This window comes from Pogona vitticeps, chromosome 1 (genome assembly GCF_051106095.1).
Source record: "Pogona vitticeps strain Pit_001003342236 chromosome 1, PviZW2.1, whole genome shotgun sequence".
Classification (NCBI taxonomy): domain Eukaryota; kingdom Metazoa; phylum Chordata; class Lepidosauria; order Squamata; family Agamidae; genus Pogona; species Pogona vitticeps.
Window position 1 is genome coordinate 182245074 of NC_135783.1, and position 26885 is coordinate 182271958.

Here is a 26885-nt window from a genome sequence, read left to right on the forward strand (position 1 = left end):
CCAGCCTGAGGCGATTCAGCCTGCTCTGCTGCCTCTCTGCCTTTTATTACTGTTTATTGCAATTTAATGCTATGATTTTATCCCTCTTGGTACTTTTATGTCTCTTTGGACAGTGCCCTGATATGACTGGCCGAAGAACAGATTCAATGTACTGTACCTTCTTATACATAAAACGGTGCTTTCCAAGGAAACGGCCATAACCTTAAATGATCAGGAACCGGTCCCTAATGTTTTAGGGTAGCCGAAACAGCGTCCCTCCCCTCTGGTTTCTGTCCATTCCTCAGGACACGGACTAATAAATCCAACTCCAGAGAAACATCAACGCCCAGGGAAAACGTCTTGGGCCCCTTGCAAGACGAACTATGGAGACTTACGCTCACTTACTCCTGAGTAGGACTCATGGGATTGCACCATCAACGCATAGTCCCATCCGCGTTTACTTGGAAGGAAGCCCCATTGAACTCAACAGGAGTCACTTTCGGAGGGAGGGAGGGAGGGATGGAAGGACGGACACGGGCACACGCACGCAAACACACACACACGACTTACCGGGCACAGGTAAAGCACGGCTCCCACCAAGATGAGGAGGAAGGTGACGGCGAAGATGGCGAAGTCCAGCATGGCTGCGGGGGTCCCCCAACTGCCTGCTAGAGAGAGGGAAGCAAGCAAGCCAGCCAGCAAGCCAAGCGTCCACGTCCCCTGCGGCGGACCCAGGTCAGCCCAGAGCTTCTCCGCCCGGCCCGGGCTTTTGCAAGGAGGCGGTGACTGGTGGCAGGCAAGAGCAATCGAGCCCGAGAGCGGCGCGCCAGGCGGCCCCGGGCGGAGGGGGGGAGCAGGCGGGGGGCGCGGCCAAGGTTGGATCGGGATCGAGCAGCTCCTCCTCTAGGCCGGAGAGAGGCCAACCCTCCGTCCAGCCTCCCGCCTTTGCAGCTCCTGGGGCGGCGCCACCACCCGCGGGGCTGGCTTTGCTACGGCGCCCTGGGGCTCAAGGCGGGCGGATCTACCGGGTGACTTCTGCCTTCCTCATGGGGGATCCCGAGCGGCGGCGGCGGCGGCTCCTGCTGGTCTCCAACTCCACTTTGCACGGAGGGGGGTACCTGGACCACTGCCAGGAGCAGATCGAGAAGTTTCTGGGCGAGTAAGTGAGGAACGAACGGCGGGGCGGGGAAGGGGGGGGGAAGCCACGGAGAGAGGAGGTGGGTTTGGGGGGGGGGGGAATCTAGTTCGGGACTTGGGAGGGGACCTACTTTTGCATTTCAGCTGAAGGGCCACGCACTCTCCCCTTCCGCATAAGATCTATATCAACCCAAGCCTGATGGGGCTGGGGAGGTGTGATCCCAGATTTAGGAACTTTGAGCCCCGGGAGTCAGATCCGAGTGCCTGAATATCAGCGCTCATGGTCCTTTTGCATTATTTTGCAAAAGAAAAGGGGTCGTTTTATTGGCCCCAGTGTTAAATAACTGGAAATCACAAATCCTCTCTGATCTACACGGAGATCTACTTCCCCTCCAGCGTTGGGGCGATACCTACAGAAGCCAGTGATGGGGCAAAGTAAGGCAAAGGTGGGTATTCGCACACCGAGGGCGGCAGGAACGCCCTTGCTCAAACAGCAGCTTCATTCTCAGCCTCATTCATTCACCTTGCCCCCTAACATTTGGGGCTGAGAGTAGTCTTGAGATGGGGCGGTGCGCTATTCGGTGGAGCAGACCAACCTCCCCTGTGTCAGCCCACTCCTGCCCTATACAGAGTAGCGAATACAGTCATATTTGAGAGCTAATTCTGGTAGGCTTTCTTCAATTATTTCCTCTGACTGCTGTTTCCTGCCCTGCCCATCTGAAGAAGCCAAGGTGGTAAAAGATGCCTTGCTTCTCCCATCATGAGAAAGGCATATATGAGAGCCAGGGAACAAGGCGTTGAAAGGTCACCCTGTGAATTTTCCTGGCTTAGTGGACAATACTGTAGAACCCTTTAGGCTTGCTGACTCTCAGGCTGTTGGCTAAAGTCTCAGGACCTGGCTGTGCTTCCTCAAGCAGGGAGAGAAATCTCAAGAGAGAGCAGCACTGGAGGAAGATATAGTGGATTTTGTGTGTGAAGTAACTTTGAAATCTGAGTACATACCCCTCTCCACTAGAGGAAAAGGAGGGGGAATAAAAGTCAAACAAACAAACAAGCAAATAAAGGAATAAATAAATTTCACAGCTGGATCAGCAGGAAGGTTCTTGCGCGCGCGTGTGTGTGCACGCATGCGCATACACACACACACATGCACACTCCAAATGACATTCGGTTCAAGTGCATACACCTACTGCTTCTTTTCCTGGTCCCCACCCTCTTCTCCTGGTTTGGACCTTGGAAGCAGGGCAGGGCATGGAGCACATGCATCATGACTCCTGAGCCTTTTTGTTGTCCAAGACCTGACAATAAAGAAGACGACTCCTTTCTCTATGTCTCTTTGACATACTTATTCATGTTGCAATATTGGGGTGGAAGATGCTGTCTGATTCCAGACTTGGGCTTATTGTTACCTTGTAATTTTTCTCAGGAATGTGAGGAGGGTTCTTTTTGTTCCCTATGCTCTTCATGACCAGAATGCCTATGCAAAGATGGCAAGAGAAAAGTTTGAAAGTTTAGGTAAGAGGGCATTGGCGTTAATGGGTTTACATGGTGGGTCCACAACTTTTTGTTTTTTTGCCTTGAGGGCCATGTTATAGCAATAACTGCACAACCTTTCCCATAATCCTATATTGTCAAACACATACTATTTTTCTCAACTTTTTGCTTATTTTGGATTTAAACATCCCTTCCTTCCAACCTTTGAAAGTGGGGACTGGGCCAATGACAGCCAGCATGGTACTTAGCTTTTGCGGACTCTCCTGATTGGTACAGAGATGGGCAGGCCTTGGCTCCACCCCAGAAGGGAGAGGAAAGCCCAGTGTAAGGGGAAGTTGTGGCAGCGATGGCTAGTGAACTCTTAGCTTTTAAAAGCCCTCCTGTCTTGTCAGAAGTGTGTTTTATGTGGGAAAGATGTTTGGGGATGGCCCTCCCACCCCATCTTTTCCCTCGTCAACACACAGAGTCTCCAAAAGAATGTTTCATGCCAGTAAGGATGCTGAAGGATGCTATTCTGGAATCAAAATGTACTTTCAGGAGCAAAGGACATGACACTAAAAAAGAGAGAAAGACTTCCTTTTTTGCCATTTTTACAGCAGATCCTGCACAAGTCATGATCTGTGCTGCTTACTAGCCATCTAATATGGCTTGTCAAGTCTCTGATAACTTGACAGGTATCTAGGAAGCTAATATGCGTGTCTGAGGAGCAGGATTCATCTTGCTGGGTCCGTTAACTCCCATGAAGGGCAAATTCATGTCTCTTGTCTCTGTGCGATACAAGTGTTTTTGGCTGGATGAGGAGCACTTGAGAGGAAATGCTGAGAGAGAAGCAACGGGTATGGAGATGACTGTGCCTGTGGCTTATTTCGCTGTTGCAGTAGATCCCCTCCCTCCGTCTCATGCAGTGGTTCCCAGCCTTGGGTGACCCAGGTGTTCTTTTATCGCAACTTCCAGAGACCCTGGGCAGCCCAGCTAGTGGTGAGGGCTTCTGGGAACTGCAGTCCAAGAACACGTGGTTGGGAAACACGAGTCTAATGTGACCTGAAGACTTCCAAACTTGGGTGCACTGAACGGCCGGAACTGCACTCAGTTTGGCCCTTGGGCCAACATTTTGTGGGTTGCTTTCAGATATACATTTTGAGCGTCGGGCATACAGAAACTTTGTGCCTGAGTCACTCCAGAGACATCAATGCCCATAGAACAAGCTAAGATGTTGGAAAGACCCTGCCAGTGGCCTTAATGGCAAGACAAAGGCCCCGTTAGCTAGTTAACGTCTCTCAGCAATTTTCCCTTAGCTGCTTCTTTCCTGCTAATATCCTAAACGCATGGTCAGGGACACTGCTGCCTAATTAGTCTCTTAATCAGGGATTCATTACCGTACTTTACTTCTTGCTGGAGGACATTTATCTGACTTAGGAGCACCATGTATTTAAGCTCCTTCACACCGTGCACCGCTTAGCGTATTGATTTATGCCGTACTGTCTTTCCCTTAGGCTACGGACTAGACAGTATCCATGAATCTCTCGATCCAAGAGACACAGTAAGAGAAGCTGAAGCAATCTTCATTGGTAAATATTAGCTCATTTCTATTCAAGCTTCCCTATTGCTTTCTCGACAAGGAGAAGATAAAGTGCAAAAATCCTGTGGTGGTTGCTTAAGACTAAAAGGAACTCTGAACTCTCATTCTCCTTTGCCAGTGATAAGACCAGTCATGTTTTTGACCTATAACATTCATCAGCCCTAGTGAATGTGGGTAAGGGTGTGGGTCAGAGTGAAGGATGATGGGTGATGCAATCCAGAAACAATTGTGTCCCCTGCTTTCACCAATCCAGAATGTTGACTGTGTAAGAAATATAGGGCTACTGAGGAACTCAGGGCATGGCGGCCATGTGGTCCTTCAAATATTATTGGATTGCAGCTCTCGTCATCCCTCATCACTGGCTGTGATGCCCGGGTGTCATGGGAGATGAAGTCCAGGGACATGTGGAGAGCCACATGTTCCTCACACATGGTGCAGTCCTTTGGTTGTGAAGTTAAAACTAAAATTAGACTGCAGTCCTATATGCATCAGGATACCGACTGGAACTTCAGAAGTTGCCTTGTATCTGGTGAGAGCCTTGGTCCCCTCTTGGTGAGATAAGCTCTTTGATAGCAGCTCCCCAGGCATCTTTCTCAGATGTGGGAAGATGCCAAGGCCTGAGGTGGATCTTCTCTATGCACATGTTCCACCACTTATCGGCATGGAAAATAAGCCTCAGTTAACTCAGTGTACTTTACTTCTAAGTAAATACACATAGGCTGAAATCTTGCAGTACATCACAACTAGAGTGATTCAGTAGGCCTACCTTAGTTGCGACATAGCACTGGATTTCGGGCACTGGGTTGTGTTGTTTGGCTATAATCCTATTTGCGCATACCTTACATTAAGTGTGATTTGCAGTAGTCATGCAGAGCATGATTGGCCAATACTCCATCTCATACAGCTCTGTTCTTGGAAAGGATAGGAACATCCCGCCTCCCATCTCTGCCTCAGGTTGAATTTAGGTCCTGTTGGCCCCCACAAAGCAAAAGTTTAATTGGATTAAATGAGACTCTCTCTTCCTGCAGGTGGCGGCAATACCTTTCGTCTCTTGAAAAAACTATATGACAATGATCTGATACAGCCAATCAGGAAGAGAGTTCTTGAGGTATTAATAAGCAATTAATGTATGAATGATACGAGTGGAACTTACTCTGAAAATGTAGTCATCTTAGTCTGCTATAGCAAGTCTTCAAGGGAGCTTGTGAGCCTCCCATTCATTCATTCAAAGGGACCCATTGGTACCCCAGATGTTGGTGAACTACTATTCTTGCCATACGGATGATGGGAACTGGAGTTCCTCAACATTTAGAAGACCACTGATCCTCTATCCTTTTTTAAGAAGTATATTATATTTCACTGTTTTGGTCTAAGCATTTAGAGGGATGGACAGAATGTGGCCCTCCAAATGTATATTTTTTGACCACAGTTCCCAGCATTCTTCACTATTGGCTATGCAGGCTACAGCTGATGGGTGCTACAGTCCAAGAACAACTGGAGGACTGCACTTTGCCCATCCTGGACAAGCACTCACAGTTGGTCAGCGTATATGTATGTGAACTTGGCAGTGGAATGCTCAAGGCGGCTCCCTCCATCTGAGGCACCATGCAGTTGACCTTACCCGCCCAGACCCATATGACATGCACAGACTGGGCATCATTATTTGAATAGGGGCCAATTGCAGAAGGAACCAAATCTGTGTAACTCCCAATCCCAGAAGGCATATACATATGTATGAGATATCTAAATGACAGCCTGCAATAATCATAATCCCCCATTGCATTTAGTCTTTTCCTGTTTACAATCATAGAAGGATCCCAAAGGCAGAAACACAGTATTACTCTTAATAGATGTTGCTTTTATAACTACTGTCTTTTGAGAACAGACTTCCACCCCACATTAAGCCCTGCAATTATATCTTAACGGAATAGTGGAGGATCCGGCAGAAGGGAATACCCAAGAGTATGTTATAGATTTCTTCTTAAAATAAGCTAAATGAAGAGGAAACCATGATGCCTCCCTCCCCACAGCACACACACACACCAGAAGTGTGGAATTAAACCTTAACTGCATGCTCTTCAGAGTTTATCTGCATTAGATAAGGCATGCTTATCCAGGTGGCGTCTCTTTATCGTGTTTAAAAGTCGTTTCGTTTCAAGAGGCTGGATCCAAAGTACATCCTACATAGGTCACACAGAAATCAAATTTAAGTTAAGGATAACTTGGGCTTTTTCTTGATTTTGATGAGGCTGCAAGGCAGCTGACTTCATCTGAATCCAACTCCAAAGAGTTTAAGATTAAAGCAGAACTTCCCGCACTGGAGTGTCGGCTGCAATTTGGACTTATCCGGAAGCATATCTAACTGAAATTTCAGCACTTTTTTCTTCTGAGGGGGAGACTGGAGAGAAGAGTGACACAAGAAAATAAACCTAAATGCAAGTATTTATTTAGAGCAGGGTTAGGCAACTCTGTAGCCCTGTGGATGTTTTTGGGCTAGAACTGCTGGAGGGCTTTACCATTAGCCACGCTAACTCGGGTCGATGACCGTTGTACACCAGTAACATCTGAGAGGGCCACAGCTGCCCATCCCTGCTTTAGATCCAGATATATAACAAATAAAGTATTGTATTAAATATTACATTTGTTAGGGGGATGCGGGTGCTGCTGTGGGGTTGAACTGCTGAACCACTAGCCTGTCAATCAAAAGGTTGGCAGTTCGAATCCACATAAAAGGGTGATCTCCCATTGCTTGTCCCAGCTCCTGCCAACCTAGTAGTTCGAAAGCATGGAAATGTGAGTAGGTGAATAGGTACCACCTCAGTGAGAAGGTAACAGCGTTCCGTGTCTAGTCATGCCAGCCACGTGACCATGGGAAGTGTCTATACGGACAAACACTAGCTCTTCAGCTTACAAACGGGATGAGCCCCTAGAATCGGACACAATTGGACTTAAGTGTCAAGGGGACCTTTATTTACCTTTATTACATTTGTTAAGTTGGACAGGTTCGGTAGCGCTTGTTACATTTCAAATCTCCATTTTGGTATATGCCCTTATGGCTTTGGAGTGAAGTGTTTGACTGGTTCTTTATGATTTTTTCTTTCTAAAGAGAATTAGGTTGTGAACTTAGGGCAACGGGACACATTCCCAGCATGTTTGTCCATAGGGAGCTTCTGTCAATTTCTCAAGGAAAGAAGTGGTGGGATTGTGCCAATTAGAGTTGCTGCTTAATTTTCAGCAGTCTGGGGGGGTGGGGGGAGACTTCCATTTCATATAGTAAAATGGCAAAGTCTATGTTCTGCATCCATTCACCCACTCTTTCCCATCTAGGTTGCATCATTTCGAAGTTTGTATTATTTGGTTGCTTAATATTTTTAAATTCAAATTCTCTTTCTTATTGAACAGGAACTGACCATAAGTCGTGAGTATTTGTTCATAAACAGAACAAAGAAAGAAAAAAGCAAATGTGAGAGTCTGATCATCTAAGATGCTCTCTGTCTTACAGGATGGAATCCCATACATTGGATCCAGTGCGGGAACCAATGTTGCCACTATCAGCATCAGCACCACCAATGACATGCCAATTGTATATCCTCCTTCCTTTTTGGCCCTTGGACTGGTTCCTTTCAACATCAATCCACATTACTTGGATCCAGATGTTAACAGCACCCACATGGGGGTAAATCTGGAATATCTTTCTAACAGCTAAAGTACTTCAGTGTACCATTATAGTGGAATGGCAGACCCTTGGCCCTTCACATGTTGTTGGATTATAACTTGTGTCATCCCTGAACGTTGGCCTTGCCAGCCTCAGGTTGAGTTCTCATAGTATTTCACCTGATCTCTCAGGATATGAACGTAATGCCTGATAAGACCTCACAGGCACATGAAGGTTGTCTTGTGAATCAGTTATTGCTGCACACTTGTTGAAAAACTGCCCTGACACTTGCTTTGTGTTTGGGGGAGCAGTGGTTAACTGATGAAAAAAGGATTAGCTTCTGGGATTTTCCCTTGCATGGTGTTACTTTGTGGATGGTAGTGAGCAGAAGAGGGTATCCAGTAGACCATCTTGACTGCTGCCATGGGTGTTGCCAAAATTCAGGCTACCCTTGACTATGTAAAGCTTGGCATCCTTTTACCTGCTGTGTAAAACAGGCACGATATTATGCAGCAATATTGGACCATTTCCCAGCTTTTTGAATCCTGGATACAGAAACACAATATCCCCCATTCATAAACTGATTTTTTTAAAAAGAATTGTGTTATTTCAATAAGCTTTTGTGGGGGGAGCACATTGGCAGGCTTTCAAGAAACCAGCACACTTGAATCTGGAGACATGAAAGTGGTTTTGGAAAGCATGATTTATATTTAAGTGTGATTTAGTATAATGACTGAATTGACACCCATGGTACTGTAGTGGCTAGAGCATTGGACTGGGACTTGAGAGATGCCAGTTCTAGTCTGCACTGAGCCATGAAACTCATTGGTTGATCTTGGGACAGTCATACTCTCTCAACCTGTTTAAGACAACGATAGTAGAGGCCCAGCGGAAGTGTATACTGCAAAGAAAGAAGCTCAAGTAAGTCAAAGAGAGTGTCAGAATAGCTAGCAAGCAGAGATACAGAAGCTTTAAAAGGCAAGGAGGGGTTCTTCTGTAAATGAAAATCCTTCCCAAATGAGAAAAATAAAAAGGAACACAAACTATGGCGAAAGAAGTGTAAGAAGATGGTTTGGAAGGCAAAGAAAGACTTTGAGGAATGTATGGCCACCAATAGAAAGGGGAAGAATAAAAGTTTCTTTAAATATGTTAGACGCAGGAAACCTGCCAGAGAAGCGGCTTGCCCTCTGGATGGCGAGGGAGGGAAAGGGGGACTTGGAGATTGCAGAGAAATTAAATGAGTTCTTCGGATCTGTCTTCACGACAGAAGACCTTGGGCAGATTCCTCTGCCCAAGCAGCCCCTCCTGATTAATGAATTAAATCAGGCACAGGTTAAAAGGGAGGAATTTTTTTAGATCTAATTGATAAATTGAAGATCAGTAAGTCACCAGACTCAGATGGCATCCACCCAAGGGTTATTAAGGAACTGAGGAATGAAGTTGCGGATCTCTTAACTAAAATATACAACTTGTCCCTTAAAATGGCCACAGTGCCAGAGGACTGGGGGATAGCGCATGTCATGCCAGTCTTTAAAAAGGAAAGGAGGGGGAACCCAGGAAACTAGAGGCTGGTTATCCTAACGTCTGTTCCAGGGAAGATGGTGGAAAGCCTCATCCAAGATAAACTCTTAAAACACATAGAAGAGCAAGCTTTGCTGAGGGGAAATCAGCATGGCTTCTGTAAGGGTAAATCTTGCCTCACAAATCTTTTAGAATTCTTTGAAAAGGGCAACAGGCATGGGGATGCAGGTAAACCAATGAATATGGTCTATCTGGATTTTCAGAAGTTATTTGATGTGGTCCCTCACCAAGGGCCGCTGAGAAAACCCCACAGTCAGGGAATAAGAGGGCAGGTCCTCTTATGGATTAAGAATTGGTTGAGAACCAGGAAACAGAGAGTAGGTGTCAATGGACAGTTTTCACAGTGGAGAGAGGCGAAAAGCGGTGTGCCTCAGGGATCTGTCCTGGGACCGGTGCTTTTCAACCTGTTCATAAATGACCTGGAGACAGGGATAAGCAGTGAGGTGGCCGAGTTTGCAGATGACATGAAACTTTTCCAGGTGGTGAAAACCAGAAGAGATTGTGAAGAGGTCCAGAAGAATCTCTCCAAACTGGGAGAATGGGTGGCAAAATGGCAAATGCGTTTCAGTATAAGAAAATGTAAAGTAATGCAAACTGGGGCAAAAAATCAACACCTTATTTATCAGCTAATGGGCTCGATGAAAGTGTCAGCCCATGTGCGGCAGCAGAGAAGAAGCCAATTCCATGCTAGGTATCATTAAAAAGGGGATTGAAAATAAAACAGCCAACATTATAATGCTATTGTACAAAATGATTGTCAGGACGCACCTGGAGTATTGCATACAGTTATGGTCGCTGCACCTCAAAAAAGACATGGTGGAACTAGAAAAGGTGTAGAAGAGAGTGACTAAAATGATGACTGGGCTGGGGCACCTCCCTTATGAAGAAAGGCTACAGTGTTGGGGCTCTTTGGAGAAAAAGTGCCTGACATGGAAATGTATAAAATTATGCAGGGAATGGAGAAAGTGGATAGAGGGAAGCTCTTTTTCCTCTCACACAATACCAGAACCAGGGGACATCCACTTCAATTGAGTGTTGGGAGAATGAGAACAGACATAAGCAAATATTTCCTTACCCAGCATGTTAAGTCTGTGAAACTCCTTGCCAAAGGATGTGGTGATGGCATCTGGCCTAGAAGCCTTTAAAAGAAAATTGGACAGATGCCTGGAGGAAAAGTCCATCGCAAGTTGCAAGCCATGATAGGGGTGTATAATCTCCTGGTTTAGAAGGAAGGTACCTCAAAGTGCCAGATGCAGGGGAGGGGTATCAGGATACAGGTATCAAGTTGTCTCACGTGCTCCCAGAGGCATTGGTGGGGGCCACTGGGAGATACAGGAAGCTGGACTAGAGGGGCCCTTGGCCTGATCCCGTGGGGCTCTTCTTCTGTTCTTATGTAACCTGACCCTATCTCATAGAGCAGTTATGACAATAATGATGGGAAGAGAAAAGTTCTATATGCCACCTTGTGCTAAAAGTGTAAGTAAATTATTATGTCCCCAGCAACTCAGTGTTGCCAGGATTTTTGAAATGGAGTGCTTAGAAAATAGAATATCAGCACAAATGACCAAAGCAGATAGGCCCAAGCAATGTTTCATGTACTGCATTTGAACACTCAAACCATATTTTAGGTATCTTGTTTATACTGGCAGCACAAGCTATTATTTAATGTGACATTGTATAGCTTGTTGAGTTCTGTGAGACTTTTGTAGTATGCTCTTGGGTTGATAACTGCTAATTTTTACCGCTATCGCAGGAAACCCGTGAGAAAAGGATTCTGCAGTACCATGAAGAACCAAACACACCTCCAGTATTAGTAAGTCAAATGTTTTCAATTTAAAAACTGTTTTCACTTGAGAGTTCTCTCTCTCTCTTTTTCTTTCTCTCAGTTGCAGCCCATTCTTGATGTTTGTTCACTTAAAATGTTCTATGGAATAATCTGCTTTGTACAACAGGGTGGCTGGGGATTCTCGGACTTGTAGAGAAATGAGCTAATTTTTCCTTAGGTGTTTCTCCTGCCAAAGTATTATCATGCTTTAGTATGTAGTGTTCAAGCTCCCTTTCCACTTCTGGACAAAGTATGTATAACTGGAAGGAATATGAAATGGTCAATAAAGAGATGACAGCAGCCTCTGGCTATCCATGTTATCAGGGCCCATGTATATTCAGATGCGCAACATGTGGCCCTCCAGCTGTGACGGGACCACAACTCACATCAGTCAGAGAGCATAGCTAGTGCTGAGGGGTGGGAAATGGAATCTCCTAACCCCAACTGGAAGGCCACTAGTTGCCTCCCCTACCTCCCAGGTGTGTGTGATGCTTACCTAGTTGAATTTATATTGAATATTAACTCGACCAGAGTATAAAACGTGTTCATTTAAAGCTGTAGGAATACAGGAAACTTCTCTGTACCTGTCAATGGCTCTTTGAGGTTGGCGAGAGGCGTCTGCCAGTGTAGGATGCTGAGAATCAAATTTTGGCCCTTCTTCCTCAGAGTCTTATATAGCCTGCCTCATAGTGAGAGACGAATATCTGCTATTCACATGGTGAACATGGCGGTGGCTGCATTCCTGGTATACACTCAGCTTTGTGGGCTTTCAAACCTCAGCTGTCATTGCTTACATTTGGCAGAAAGCATCTTCCTTTGTGCTTGAAGGGGGAAGGAAAAGCATGTGCTTCTTCTTTATTTTAACTCTGCATTTTGCTCTTTACCCGTGAAGGGTTTACGTGAAGGATCACTGTTGCTTGTGGAAGGAGACAAAGCAACCTTGCAAGGAAAAACTGGAGCTCGACTGTTTGTGAGGTAAAAGGAGAACCCTATCCCTGCCACCATCCTGTAAATATGACCTTTCTCTGCATGAGTGCAAGTGTGATGAAGCAATTAAGAATATCAGACAAGGCCTGGGAAGACGTGGGTTTAAATCCTGTTTTCCCGTGAAGTTTGGGCCGGTCCCTTGTTTGCAGCCTGGCCTGCCTCACTTGGGTTCTTGGGAGGAGAACTCAGGAATGGTGGCAAGTCCTTGGTATCAAGTAACAAGTCCAAATCTTTGGTACTACGTCCTGGGTCCCAAACCCCCAAGTCTGAGCCCTTATTAAAACGAAGCTTTTCCCCCCAGAAAAAAAGGAGGGGTGAGTGGGTACCGAGTAACGAGCCAAGTCCAAGTCATTGGAGGTGGGGGGAAACCAAGTTGAGGTGCCGGCGTGACTTAAGTCTGACTTGACAACAAGTTCTGCACCTCGAGTCTCCAGCCCTGGACAAGGACTACCTACGTCACCAACCACTCGAAGGCCACCAGTTGCCCACCCTGATGTATGGTGATGTTTTGCTTTTTAAATTTGTCTTGAACGGTCTTGATGCAAAGGCAGGCTATATATATAAAATGTATCATAACATGCAGCCTCCACAAACTCCATTCTGAATCGTCAGTTCAGTGGTGGAGAAAGCTGGATCAGAACATTATATTGTTCAAGGGACAATAGCAAATGGCAACCCTAGCTAGCTACCAAAGTCAAGGCACACAATGCCACAGGCAGGTGCAATTTTGAAATGTGAAGCAGAAAACCCTGTGACTATCACTCCCCTCCTTGGCTTTAAAAATATCATGACAGCGGAGTAAATACCTGATTATTTGCTGCCTGGTTGGCTTGGAAACGGAGATAAGCACCGCCCTCTAGAGTTGGACACGACTGGACAGTTGTCAAGGGAAACCTTTACCTTTTCGTGACACCTGATGTCTGCTGTCTAAGGCAGTTTTTGGTTCACTCTGCTGAACAGTAGGGTTGGCCCTAGGTGAGATGATGCAACCATAGCTCCTGGTGATCCATCTGGGATCAGTCCTGGCTTGTCTCTTCATTTTTTCCAGTTCTTACTACCTTTTCCACCCTTGGACATGTGGCACCTTAATTCAGGTCAATCCTAGTGGGGGGGGGGGGACCCAACGTGAGATAATCTCAGCACACTTATTTGCTGTGGAGACTTCTCCTCCTCAGCATCCAAGTCTTATTTCTCAAATAATTTGTGCAAGTGTTGAACAGCTGCTAGAAAAGTGTGGGCAACTTTGGAATGCCACAGTGTGCTCCAGGCCCATGAAATGCCTGGAAACAGCCCAAAAAGTTAGAAAAAGCAAAACCCAGAAGGGTCCTGGACATTCACCAGTGCTTTTGACTTGGGGGGGGGGGCGCATGGCTGGGGGAGTCCATCTCAGTGGGGGGGGGGAATCGATTTTTTTGTAAAACAATAATACAAGTGTTTGCACTTGGAAGTAGGAGGGCTGCTGAAGGCACCACACTTTGATCACCCACGTACCAGGACATTACCTGCATGCATTACCTGTATTGCACCTCAACCTCCACTTGATGAGAGCTGTTGCCACCAGCAGATTGTGTCCCAACCAGTTGAGCTTTAAATCCTCCCCCCCCCCCCCCAATGTTATGTGTGAGAAAGTAAAAGGAGAATAGCATAGGAAACCCCAAGAGTGCCCTCCAACACTTTGTGCTCTGAGTCAACACTCTTTCTGGAACATTGTCTTTTATGCAGAGGGAAGACCCCAACAGAGCATGAACCTGGAACCGATTTCAGTTTCCTGTTGAATGAAGATCCTGAGAAGCTGTAACGTGGGTTGGGAGTGAACCGAAGAGCGCCGTATGTCCCGGGCAGCTCCCTGGCTAGCAGAGAAAGAAATGTCTTATGGAGAGTGCAAAATCCTATGAACTTGAGGGCTATTGTCATCTCAAAAAAGGAGCCTGGCACCCGCTCCCAGGTTGAGTCGCAGCTTCTCACAGCACAGCTTCAGGATCTCTTTAAGTGGAAAAGCCTCAGCTTTAGAAAGTAACACAGCAAGAGTCCCTGGGTGAGCATGCCGTGTGCCTCCCTCTCACTCTCATAGCTGTTTACTGGAGGAAGGGCTTCCAAATCAGTTGGAAGGTCTACTTGAGCCTTGGCATCTCCTAGCACGGCCTGAGGCAAAGCCAGTAAACTGGGGGAAAGTGGTGGGAATCAAAAGGCCAGCAAGGACAGGATTTGTTCCCCTCCATCCTAGTCTGGCTCCGTAAGTTTTAAAAACTATTTTGCATTTAGCCGTTACTAAATCTCCAGAAATAAATGAACAAGTGAAAGTTTTCCAATAGCTCTGTTTCAATGAAAGGAAAGACACAAGGGTTGCACTGACTTATTTGTTTTCCTGGCTGGTAAAGTCTCAGCTCTGGAAGAGAACCGAGGGGTGTTCTAAAGGAAGCGTTTGCTGTGGTGGGGACAGTGTCTGTTACCTATGACAAGTTTTCCCACCCAACAAGGAACAGAAATATTGGAGATGGTGGCTGATCAAATAATAGGATATTTCCATCAACCAGCAAGCTAGGGGAGGTCGGGGTGGCTAAGGGAGAGGCTTCGTGCACCTTCCCTTTGGCCACTTTGTTCAGTCTGTTGCCTCATTTTGGCCAGTCTGGACTTGGCTTGCCAGAGACAGGTGGCTCCCTCCATTCTTCTTTCCTGCTTTGGTCACCCCCGCTTGGAAAAGGATGTCATGGTGCCATCCACTGGGCCACTGTAAGCATTTGCCACAGGAAACATTTCAACACCCCTGTCTCTACCATAACCTCTTGCGTCTTCAGTACAGTCATTTTATCAGCAGCCATCTCCAACAATTCTCTTCCCTGTCAGGAGGCAGGCTTGTCGTAGGTAATGGGCACTGTAGAACCAAGTCGGGAAGCAGAATGACGGCGTTCAGCGCTTTGAGAAGCCTTTACTAAAGAGTGATGGAAGGCAACCCTTTTCTGTTCTGTGCTTGCTTGCAATACTCTCTCCCTGTCCTCCACAATTGGATCTTTCCCTTTTCAGTTGTCTCTAATGCCTCAGACCATGAGACCTTGTATGGTGATGGTGGGATTTCCCCCACCCCCAGCTCCATCCAGCTGGAGTCATGCAGGAGTAGCATGGATGGTTTGGCCACTGCTTCCAGTTTACTTCCAATTACAAGAAAGGATATTTCAACCCAACCTCAAGAGGAACTTCCTGATAGAAAGAGCTCTAGATTACCAAGGAAGGATTCTCCTTCGTTGGAGGATTTTAAACAGAAGCAAGATGGCATTTGTCAGAGATGCCCTACCTGTGCAGATTTCCTGTTTCGGGAGGGGATGATAATATGAGACACTCTTAGGATAATAGGAGACAAAGGTCCAAGGAAATTCCATTTAGGGAATAATGGAAATTAAGCCTTCTGGGCTCAGAAACATTATACCCAATAATGGGAATGGATGTATCCATCTGGATTATAGACTTAATTTTCTGCCCAGTGTGTCCTAACTTAATCACAGGGCTGGAGCCTTGCCAGAAACATTGGTACTAGAACTAAGCAAGATCTGTTGCAGGAAGGCTCAGGAGGAAGGTGGGTGGCCTGTTTCTGTTCTCTCTGGCTGGAGGCACCTGGCAACAATTTATTTATTTATTTGATTTATTTATTTGATTTATACCCCGCCTATCTGGACTACCAGACCACTCTAGGTGGCTGACCACTACCAGACCACTCTAGGCCAACAAGAGGATCTGTTGTCCCTTTCCAAGAATCTTTTGTTCCATACTACTTTTTAAAGACTTCACAGATAGAAATTGACTTCATCACTCAGTTTATCCTGCCTTTTAGCATTCTGCCTCATCCAAAGTTCCTGCCTTAAGTCTTGCCTGTCCCGATTTAATGCCTTGATCTATAGTGTGTGAGGTGCAGCCAGTGTGGCCCATTCAAATCCTCCCATTCAGGTGTTTTTTTTTTTTGCACCTCTTCCTCTTCAGCATAAATGTAACTTGATTTTACATTTGGCATATGATGTTGCAGGTTGGACTGTAGAGGTAAAATCCATCTGTAGACATACCTCCACGGGGGTTGGGGGGGAGAAAGAAGGTGGTGGGAAAACCTTGCCATCTTCATTAAGAGACCAAGGACATGTTTCTTTTGTATTTAATTGGTTTCAGACCCTTCCGTTATATACAAACCTAATTTTGACAATCCAATTCTATGTACAAAGTAAGCAAGCATTTTTAAAAAGGGTTAAATTACAAATCTGTAAATCCTACAAAGTGCAAATTTTAAAACATTTTCCACCATGCTGTACAGAAAGAAATTCAATGTTAGCCAATATACATATGTACATACAAGCTCAACATTATTAAACCATACCACTAGAACATTAAAATAATACAAATAGTATATTATTTAACCTCAAAAGCACCCCGAAAAAGAGGAAATGTATTGCACAGAAGACTAACAGAATTTTTTTTTTGACATTACATGAAGGCTAGTTGAAACTAACTATATCAAAACACTTCTACAATAAATTTGAAGGCATTTTTGGCATTAAAATCTGTTTGTAATCAATCACAGTTGCACGAGCAGAATAATCAGTATGAGACCATCATTTGCCTCCATATACATAAGGCGTAGTGTTCCGTTTCTACCATATGTGTAGTGTTTGAAGCAAATGCAGAGGCACCCATTAAGTGATTTTTAAAAAATAAATCTGTTTACTAGCAGCACAATTTCCAAGGCAAGTTACTGATTATCCACAAGACCTATCATTCTAAACTACTGTGCAGTACGTCCTCCTTGTGTGTGTGTGTGTGTGTTATTTTAATTTTTGCAGCATCAAAATGAATAAAGAAGATGCACAATAACAGGCAAGTAAGAGGGCATTTTTGAAAGTAACAACAAAGTGATATCTATTAAGACAACAATGGTTGTTACTTTTCTAAAACAATAGTGACAATGACTCTCAGGCCCCCCGGCTAGCATGACCAAATTGGTTGCAGGAGGGCATGTTGATTGGGGGGGGGGAGGGAATTCTGGGAAGTGAGGTTCCAGGAACTACGTTTTCCAGGCTCTATAAAAGAACACTAGGCTAGCTATGCGTACTCACTCCCTTCCGAAGCTAAATTTAGTACCTCCACAATGACGAATTGCACCAATAAATAAAAGCCCACCCCCATGGGCTTTCCCAGTATGACTCCTGCTAAGATAATATTTCTATTACTGGGGAAAGTAGAGACTACCAAGTAATTAAATGCTAAGACCAGTTTGATCTTGTTTGGTTTTTCCAAACAACCCACCCACAAAACATCAAGAGATATTGAAATGTTACCATCTGCCACAGGCACCTCAGATAGCTAATCTGATCCCTGTTTGGTATCCAGCTTCCAGAGAAACTCCCACAAGGAAGGAAATTCCCCCTTTGGAGCACTCTTGACAGAATGCAAAACACCCTAGCCTCCTTCCAACATAAGTTTAAAACTGCTTAACTTAACCCTCTTGGTTTCAGTGGGCATGGCTTTTGCCTGTGAAATACAGTCAAAATCAGTCGCACCAGGTGCATAGGTGTACTTCTTCCCACTCTTTAAAATACACTTACATCAAACTCTGAAAGTACTAGTACAGCCCAACTTCAGTTTGCAAAGTTCCCTCTCTCCCGGTGTAAAAGTGACTGCTCTTGTCAGCATACCAGTGACTACGGGAGAAGGGATGCCTTATGGTGTTGGGTCACATATCTATGCCCTAGAATTAAGTGAACACTGTGCTTCAATACTTTATCTAATATGCAGAAGAAATGCATAGACATCTCCCTTTACGCCTTCACATACCTTTTCCATGTATAGACTCACACCCCAAAAACCAGATGCTATATAGAGACCTGTACCTGTTAAACAGATGAGCCCTTGATGACTCAAGCATAGTGTATAAATAAAAACAGCACATGATGATCCTACTGTTTCAATTTCAACTACAGTAACTGTTTTTGTGACTGTGGGGAACTCGATCTGTTTCCCCTCTAATTCTGAATACCTGGAAGGAGTTCTTCCTTTTGGGAGCAGATTCAGGAGTGTCCTGCTACCACCGTTAAGAAATGGGCCACACGGTTCTCCCCTTCTATTCATTTGCAAGCATTAACAAACCAACTTGTGACAGCTAAAAAGTATAACAGAGACGTCTCTTAAGTAACTGGCCTGAGCAGAGACAGTTAATACAATAACAACAATGTGTAGCAATAAATACCAAACAAATACATCTAAACAATATACTGTACAAGTGATACTGTATCTCCCAAACTACTTTGATTCCCTCCCATCTAGAACCTTTAGTATTTAAGTTCAGATTTCTGGAATTAAGGCGGCTTTGGCACATCAGTTCTCTCTGAGCCCCCAAACACTTTGAATTTCAAGCTAGCTTGAGATTTATAAACACAAACTGTGCATGAGCAGTTTGTGTTTACTCTGAAAGAAAAAGAGAGAGCGGGGAGAAATTAACTGCAAAATTTTGCTGCAGATGGTCACTGCACTGAGAAATCAGATCACTGGATCATGGACTTCAGTTTGCAAGGATGTCTGAATGTCAGTAGTCACAGGCAAATGAAGTGAATGTCCCAAACCTTGCATTTACAGAGGTAACAATTGACCTGAAAATCTTGGTCAGCATCTAGTGAGTTTTGTCCACAAAGCGTGAAAACCTCTATTTCAAAGATTATCTACCTACGATTGCTAGGATTCACATGTGAATGTCAGTTATCTATCAAATTTTTCAGGTTCCCAGTAAGACACATACAGGGGCGCCAAGGTTCCCTCTAAGCTGGGTGCATGCGCGCATGTGCATGCCTATGCCTCCTCGTGTGCTACTGTCTTCCTCTGCACAGCAATCATATTAGGTTCTAGTCATGATGGAACCCTGCATGCAGGGGTGAGGCAGAGTCACACACACACACAGGGGCAAAATCATGCACAAGAGAGGCAGAGCCCCACCCAGCAGAGCTGAAAGATAGAGGGTATGATAATGTGTGCACTTACTGTATGTTTGGGGATGAAATAGCTTATTGCTTCCATTTATAACATTTTAATTATAAATACCTATAGATTGTACAGGCTAATTCTCATTATGTGCCTCTGGAAATCGTGCTGCTGCTCCAATCTAAGAAAGTGAGGAGATATGATTGAAAAACTGATCAGAAGATTAAATAAATTTATAGAAAATCCCTTCCCCCCCCTCAAGAGAAGGCAGGAGTGGAAATCACACGGAATCTTGAGTGTTATATTCAGTTTCTCCTGATGAAATCTGGCTGATCCGTTTGCTTGAACCCCATAGTTTTCGGGAGAGTTGGCCTGCACGCATCTGTTCAGAGTGATCCAGAGAAACAAAAAGAAAGGGGGGAAAACGGATAAAGGGGATAAATTAAACAAAAACTTCAGACGACTTGGAAGCAGTGCAGACAGTGCAAGATACAGCGCACATATACAACAAAAAGCAATTTATTCCTATCATGATTCAATGCGTGGACAATGCTAGGGCAGACAAAGAAGCAAAACGACACAGACATCTCTGTGGTATGTTGCAACTGATGGATCAGATTGTCAAGTGGTTTTACCAAAACATTTGATGTTTCTGAAGAATGCTTCGCAATGCAAAGAAAATGCAATTGTAATTGACATCACTCATTTGTTTTTAGTTTTTTTGTTGTTGTTTTGGTTAAAAGCAACAACTAGGAGAAAGTCCCAATGCAGCAGAATTAAATTTGCTTAAGATGGCCATTTTAAACAAATTTAATAGGAAGTAAAGTCTAAATGCACTCGATTAGGTCTTACACCTAAAGATGCACAGGACGGTGTTTAAGCGGGTAAAGCAAAAACACTTGACAATGTCTTGAGGTGGGATGGGAGGGACAGAAGATGATTCTGCACAACAGCAATGAGGGGGATGAAAGAAGAAACTTCTCATGGTACCAAATTCACATATCTAAATCAACCCTGAATGAAAAAAAAAATCAGTGCAAGAATTTAAAACAACAGAATCTATACGAAAATAAATAAATAAGCAAAAACCTACACTCACACAGCCTAATCAGGCTGATGCCATAAAAAAATACCAGCTTTTGTGGTCTAAACAGCACACACTGAATCTTTTTGGCAAAAATATAATAAATATGATTATTATTTTTAATTAATACAGTAGTGCAATGTTTGGGCTCTTTGATTTTCTCGAACCACTGGCTAGGGCACCCACTTTAGGGTTTGGATCAGAGGCAATCAGTGGAAAAATACTTTGAAAACGTGAAAAGTGCTCACATGATTCCCTCAGCACAACACTTAAGATACAAACCGCAAAAAAAAAAGGTTCATGGGGTCATCAGCAATCAAGAGAGAGAATTTATGTTATTTCCTGGACTCTTCCGAAGATGATAGTACAGAGGTTTGCTTGATTTAAGCACATACTATGAGGCATCTCTGTGAAATCAGAAGACATTTTTGCAAACAAAGCGTGAGGCAGCATCTCATTGGCACAGGCGGCCTACATTTGCACCCTTCCTCATTGGCACTGTAGAGCTTTGGTGCAGTTGTTCTAAGAAATATCTTCGGTGCAATAAGCTAAAGTGAAGGCTCAATGAATATTGTGCAAGGGATACAAAATAAATTTAAAAAAATAAAAATCGTATCCAGCCTGCAATCGAAATAGCTGCCTTGGCCCCTTATCCATAAGTCTAGCAAGCAACAATCAAAAGATGCTTAGCTATTGTTTCTTGAGAGCTGAAAGCTGCTAAGCAGAAACCCACACAAGGCCCCATTGTTCTCTAATTCAGGGATTCTTCTGAGACCTAGTTTCGTGAGTTGTAAATAGTGACGATGTGTTAATATTGAGAATTAAATGCTATAGGGCAGGCAGCGATAAGCAAATTCAGTTCCATTAGTTACCCAATCCAGCAAGCACCAGAAAGTACAGTTAGAGTACTCAGCTTAAACCAGCACATTAGTCCAGGCACATTTTAAGTTTCCCATTCTGTTCCCTTCTGTCCTCTTGTTTCTAGTGGAGGACCTGTTAAAAAGAAACTATGAGAACATCCCAGGAATTAGTCCTTCCCTTCTGAAATCTCAGCTTGGCTGTGACGTTTGCCCTGCCACCGAGGGGATCGCCTGCCCAGCTGGAAAGCGGAAATAAGCGAGCTTCCCACTGTTCGGTAGAGAAAGTTCTTGAGGGTAGGTTTTACCTCTGCTGGCTTGCCAACGCCAATGACAATCAACTTGCCGTCTTCCAGGCCCACCAGAATATGACTGGACTCCTTGGTGACAGAGATGCAGCGGATTGGCAGTCGCATGGCTAAGGGAGAGATGCTAAGGCTTAGGCTGGAAGAAAAGAGGGAAAAATCATCCTGTTACTTAAATAACAGGCAGAATTGTACCAATCCTATAGTTAGGGCTGGAAAATATTGCTATTTTTCACTACAACTTCCCGATTCTGGGAGTTATGGCCCCAAAAGCAACATTTCTGACCTGTGTAACAGAAAACAAAGCAAAGTGTTATGACTCCTTTAGATTTATTTCAGTGTGACTTATCATGGACTACACTCCACTTCTTTAGACACATGAGATGAACTCCAGTAGTAAGTTGAATCCGTGGGGATTTGCTAGATCAATACCTATGTATGTTCTATCTATTCAGTAGGTGCGCTCTAGTTGTGATTTACTACTGGACTTCAACCATGTTGTGGGTTTACATAGAATGCGTATATAGTTGTGGAGTGAGGTCATGGGATCAAATGAAATTGGATGCAGAAGATGACAACTGCTTTCTTAACCCTGGCCATGAACTTTCAATGTACCAGCAGGGTAGCTCAGCGGTTTAGGTATCTGGCTGCGGAGCTAGAGGTTGGGTGCTTGATTCCCCCCCCCCCACTGTGCCTCCTGCAAGTAGAGGCAACCTGTGTAGTCTTGGGCAAGCTGCACAGTCCCAGCGCAACCCCCCACACACACACACACACACGAAAAAGGGAATGGCCAACTCCTTTGAGTATTCTCTTCCCAGAAAACCCCAAGAAGAGCCACCATATGTTAGAATTGAATTGATGGCACAAAATTATAATAATAATTTTAAAAATCTATTTAACCATTTCCTGGTGATAGTTGAAAGTTCATTATTGGCGCCAACAATGCAATCATCAACTTCTGTATCCTATTTCATCTGGCCCTCATCCTTATAACAATACACACTTTATAGGGTCCAACCTCTCTCAAAGACTGTATCTCCCATTATGAGCTGGCTCAGGAGAGGCCTTTTTCTCGGTTCCTCCACAAGTGCGTCTGAGGGAACCACAGGAGAGGGCCTTCTCTGTGGTTGCTCCCAGACTCTGGAACTCCCTCCCACGGGAGGCTAGGCTGGCTCCATCTTTGCTGTCCTTCCACAAGCAGAAACAAACCTTTCTCTTCAGGTAAACCTTCCCTCAGTAACTAGCTACTTCTGTGTGATTTTTAGAGGGATTGTTACTGTGTTTTACATTTTTGGGACTTTCATTTTTCAGAGTGACATTTCTTTCTCTTTTTAATATTTGTATACATATTGTTCTTAGCTTTAATACTGCCTTTTAATGATGTAAGTGGCCTCTTTGTACTCATTTTTCTTAGCTTTAAATATTGCATTTTAATTATAACCACCACTGTCTACTCATTGTTTTAAACTTTAAATATTGTCTTTCGATGTTGTAAGTCACCTTGCTGAAGCAGATTAACGTGGCTCCCTCTAAAAATTTCCACCAGTGAATATTTTGTAGTGAAAGTTAGAAATTCAGAGAATATTGACTTGTATCAAATACTTGGCATCCACTATATAGGGAAACATGTAGATGTCATTTTAAAAATCTAAATGTAAAGACATTTTTCAGCTTACCATCTCAAGGAAGGTTGATTGGTTTTACTGTATTGTTACTGTTACTGGACTGGACCTAAAATTCAATAGGCACTCAACAAGCACAAGGCTCCCCCCCCCACTTACTGTTACTAACACCTGCACCCCCAGAAATCCAGGGGACCAGGGAATTCACCTGAAGATTGTTGGCAGGTTAGTCAAGTTACCAACCTTGGGAGAATGGAAGGCTGAGTCTACCCTGAGCTGGCTACCAGAGGCTGTCAAGATCAAACTCAGGCCATGAGCAGAGTCTTCACTGCAGCACTGCAGTTTAACCCACTGGTTCTTAACCTTGTGTTACTCAGGAGTTTTGGACTGCAACTCCCAGAAGCCTTCACCACTAACTGTGCTGGCTGGGGTTTCTGGGAGTTGCAGTTCAAAAACATCCAAGTAACAAAGGTTAAGAACCACTGGTTTAACCAATGCACCATAAAGAAAATAACAGCACCAGCAATAGCTAGTGGCTAGAATCTTTTTGGAGATCTATACTGTACACGTATAACTGTGTAAATTGTGGTGGGGCATTGCCACTAATTAATGAGTTGCTGCTTGTGTCCCTGGTTGCACACAAAGACACATGGCTGAAGGGAAACAAGAAAACTGAGCAACAACTCATTAACTAGTTGTATTTTGCCACTATGTGGGCAATTACACTTAGGTAAAGGTAAATCATTAACAGATCATGGCCAATATAATAACCGCCATCATTTGTCTAGAAACTGCACACAAGACCATATCCAAAAGTTAATAATTAACACCAAGAAAAGAAAGAAAAGCAGACTGACTCTCAATGCTTTCTAAGAATGATATCGAGGTATTGGAGAACTCAGGTAATTAAAAACCACCAGTGAATAGTTACAGAAATTTCCTAAGAGCTACCCAACTCTTGAGGCCAAGTTCAAGTGGCCCTTAGTCACCGAGTGGCCTTAGGCCAGTCATTCTCCCTCAGGTTCACCTAACTCACAGAGTTACTTTTACAATAAAACTAGGAAAAGGAAAGCCACGCACACCACCCTGAGCTCACTGAGGGAAAGGTGGAATATTGTGAGGAAACAAACAACCCTAGTTTGGTTTTAGTATTCTAAGCCCTGAGGTCCCCTTCCATGTAAATGTAAGCTGTCAGTTTCAGAGTACCACATAAATCTGTAGCCACATTTCACCTGGCAAGCCCATGCTCCAAGGCACTGACCATGTTAAAATCCCCATTTTCAAGCATCCCCGTTACCTGTAGAGATCCCGTATGGACAGGAATCCCTGCATGCTCCCCATCACGATATACTCCCCAGTCACAGAGAGATCCGACACTTCCTCCTTCAGGCTCTCAGAGCCCAAATGCTTTCCATTCACAGAATAGAGGTGCAGTGCATTCTTATCCTGTGCAAATGAAAAACCAAGCATGGCTATCAAGGACAAAGATGTGTATGGAGCAGGTAGAAGTAAATCCTTGAGAGATGTAACTTCCCCTCATGAGCCTGGCTTTAATTCACATTTGTTGTCAGAATGCTTATTTTAATGGACTATGAAAAAAATAAAAAGCCCAAACAGCCTCTAACCAACATCAGGGGCTGTGGGAGTCCATTTTGCACTTCACCTACACGCCCACACAGCTTGGGAAGATCACACCTCTCTCTCTCTCTCTCTCTCTCTCTCATTCTCTCTCTCTCTTTCTTCTCTAACACCCAGGATTAATACCTGTTGGTCATGTTTCCTAGGGGATTCTGGGAGTTGGAATCCAGAAAAACACTCTTCCCCATCTCTGGATTAAATGCATAGATCAGCATGTCTAATCTATGTGATTCTTTCATCCCTCTGGAACATACAAGCAAAGTAATGGTGGGAAATTCTAATGGAGCAGGGAGATGGATTTCCCCTACATGCAGCTCTCTCCGTGAGCCAGAGAGCTGCATGTTGGACATGCGGTATGTATGTCAGCAGGTTCCCAGCTGAAGTATCCGGTGGGTAATTCCTACTTGGTGCTTTCTCTGGGAACCAGGCTTCACAGGCTTTCTCCCTTCCCTGTGTGGGGAAGTGGACAGAGCAACACAGTAAACTGATGCTTCTGAAGTCCTGGAAGCCTGTCTGAGAGGGGGGAAAGATGGTCTCTGCTATTTCTAGTCACTGATTCTGGTGACTCCATTTTCTCTCCAGAAGGGGAGGGGTTTTGGAGAAGGGACAGAGTGCTCTGAATCCCTGGTGGGCCAGAACAGGCCTGTAGGCCAGTAGTTCCCCCCCCACACACACACACACTCTTTGTAGTCAGGCCTGCTCAAATTGAAACACAGGGAGATACTCCAGTTTGGGCTAACTGTTCCACAATATTTGTGTGTGTGCACATGCATCCAGACCCCACAGACTTTGAGCAGGATGAAGGATGCAGACAAGCTGTGAAGAAGAAATACACAAGAATCAGCCTGAAACTGCTTATTTCTGATGCCATAGGGCTACAACACTCTCTGGGCAGTTTACAACGTAATTAGCAAACAACCAATTGCCCCCCAGCAAGCTGGGGACTCATTTTACCAACCTTGGGAGGATGGAAGGCTGAGTCAGCCTTGAGACGGCTACCTAGACCCATTAAGGTCGAACTCAGGTTGTGAGCAGAGGTTTAACTGCAGTACTGCAGTTTAACCACTGTGCCTTGGGGCTCTTTGTTTATTTGCGCTAGGTGATGCGGTTCCCTTTCCCCCTGGACAGATCATGCAAGAAACATGCTTCTAGCACTTTCTGAGTGCCGGCTGTCTTAATACCTTGAGAGATGTCTTTCCTTCTATACTCGTATGGATGACTATGTGTCCTTCCCAAGAGACAGCTAGGTTTGGAACAGTGAGCAAGAGGGAACTCTCACAGGGCGGCCGCAGAGTCTTCATGTATTGACCTTTCCGAATGGTATGAACAATCACAGTCCCGTCCTATCAAAAAATAAAGAAAAGGGCATACACATAGACACACATATATACATATGTATGTGCATTTTAAGCCATTATAACCCAGTGTATTTGATGAAGATACACAAAATAATATGAACAATATGCATCATCTGTTGGGCTTGTTGCTGTTCTTTTAATTACAGTGGTGCCTCGCAAGACGAATGCCTCGCAGGACAAAAAACTCACAAGATGAATGGTTTTGGCGATGGGGCTGATGACTCGCAAGACTAATGTTCCTATGGCCGCGCTTCGCAAGATGAATGTTTTCCGTTTTTTTGTTCCTGCCTCATGTTTGCTGAATTTTAAATGTTTTTCTATGATGTTTAAAAAGTTAACGTTTTTTGATTGACATTTTTGAAATCATCTGCACAATATGTATGGCTTTAAAGATCACTTAATAAACACTTTGTAAACCAAATGTGACTTTGTTCGGACTTTTTTTGCCCATAGGAACACATTAATTAGATTTCAATGCATTCCTATGGGAAAACGCATTTCGCAAGATGAATTTTTCGCAAGACAACATTAACCGCGGAATGAATTAAATTCGTCTTATGAGGCACCACTGTACATGGTTCCTCCTGCTTTGTTCTTCATTGTTTGTGCCTGCTGTTCTTGAAAAACAAAAATTCTACAAACGTCATTGGACACAACAGGCTTCCCTTCCCTTAAACAGGAGCAATAAAAGCTAGGAAAGAACAATAATCTGAGAAGCACACAGCACACAAACGAACAAAAAAGAGAACTGGGAATTCCTGAGACTGAGCTTCAAGGATGTCACATTTTTAATGTTAAACAGTGCGAACTTATACCCTCAGGGCAGGAAACACTCTTTC

The 26885-nt window shown here is 44.3% G+C and overlaps 3 protein-coding genes and 1 long non-coding RNA gene across 5 annotated transcripts in view; 2 read left to right on the forward strand and 2 right to left on the reverse strand.

Annotated features, from left to right (window-relative positions):
* CYP20A1 (cytochrome P450 family 20 subfamily A member 1) overlaps window positions 1-763 on the reverse strand; it is a 41577-nt gene extending 40814 nt beyond the window's left edge. The window contains exon 1 of the mRNA XM_020810348.3: window positions 550-763. Within this exon, the coding sequence (XP_020666007.3) occupies window positions 550-621 (72 nt within the window). The 5' untranslated portion in view covers window positions 622-763. The remainder of the gene's footprint in view (window positions 1-549) is intronic.
* A 67-nt stretch (window positions 764-830) lies between these two features.
* On the forward strand, window positions 831-14541 carry LOC110088191 (alpha-aspartyl dipeptidase). Its single transcript, XM_020810355.3, has 8 exons — window positions 831-1138; window positions 2543-2631; window positions 4104-4178; window positions 5218-5297; window positions 7692-7865; window positions 11179-11238; window positions 12143-12225; window positions 13960-14541. Exons 1-8 carry the CDS (start codon window positions 1026-1028, stop codon window positions 14033-14035), a joined length of 750 nt encoding a protein of 249 aa, XP_020666014.3. The 5' UTR covers window positions 831-1025; the 3' UTR covers window positions 14036-14541.
* Window positions 14542-16356: 1815 nt separating this feature from the next.
* NBEAL1 (neurobeachin like 1) overlaps window positions 16357-26885 on the reverse strand; it is a 129080-nt gene continuing 118551 nt past the window's right edge. For both annotated transcript variants that reach the window (XM_020810339.3, XM_020810337.3), the window contains 4 exons: window positions 25870-26031; window positions 24348-24496; window positions 21432-21567; window positions 16357-19564 (listed from right to left, as the gene is read on the reverse strand). In XM_020810339.3, the coding sequence (XP_020665998.3) occupies window positions 19463-19564; window positions 21432-21567; window positions 24348-24496; window positions 25870-26031 (549 nt within the window). In that variant the 3' untranslated portion in view covers window positions 16357-19462. The remainder of the gene's footprint in view (window positions 19565-21431; window positions 21568-24347; window positions 24497-25869; window positions 26032-26885) is intronic.
* Window positions 21252-26467, forward strand: LOC140701761 (uncharacterized). The gene is made up of 2 exons (XR_012080737.2): window positions 21252-21420; window positions 26193-26467. It is a non-coding gene; the product is annotated as an uncharacterized LOC140701761 (long non-coding RNA).

Coding starts and splice junctions, on each gene's coding strand:
- LOC110088191 (XM_020810355.3), top strand. CDS start 1,026: ATGGGGGATCCCGAGCGGCGGCGGCGGCGGCTCCTGCTGGTCTCCAAC. Junction 1,139..2,542: donor ATCGAGAAGTTTCTGGGCGA/GTAAGTGAGGAA, acceptor AATTTTTCTCAG/GAATGTGAGGAGGGTTCTTT. Junction 4,179..5,217: donor AGCTGAAGCAATCTTCATTG/GTAAATATTAGC, acceptor CTCTTCCTGCAG/GTGGCGGCAATACCTTTCGT.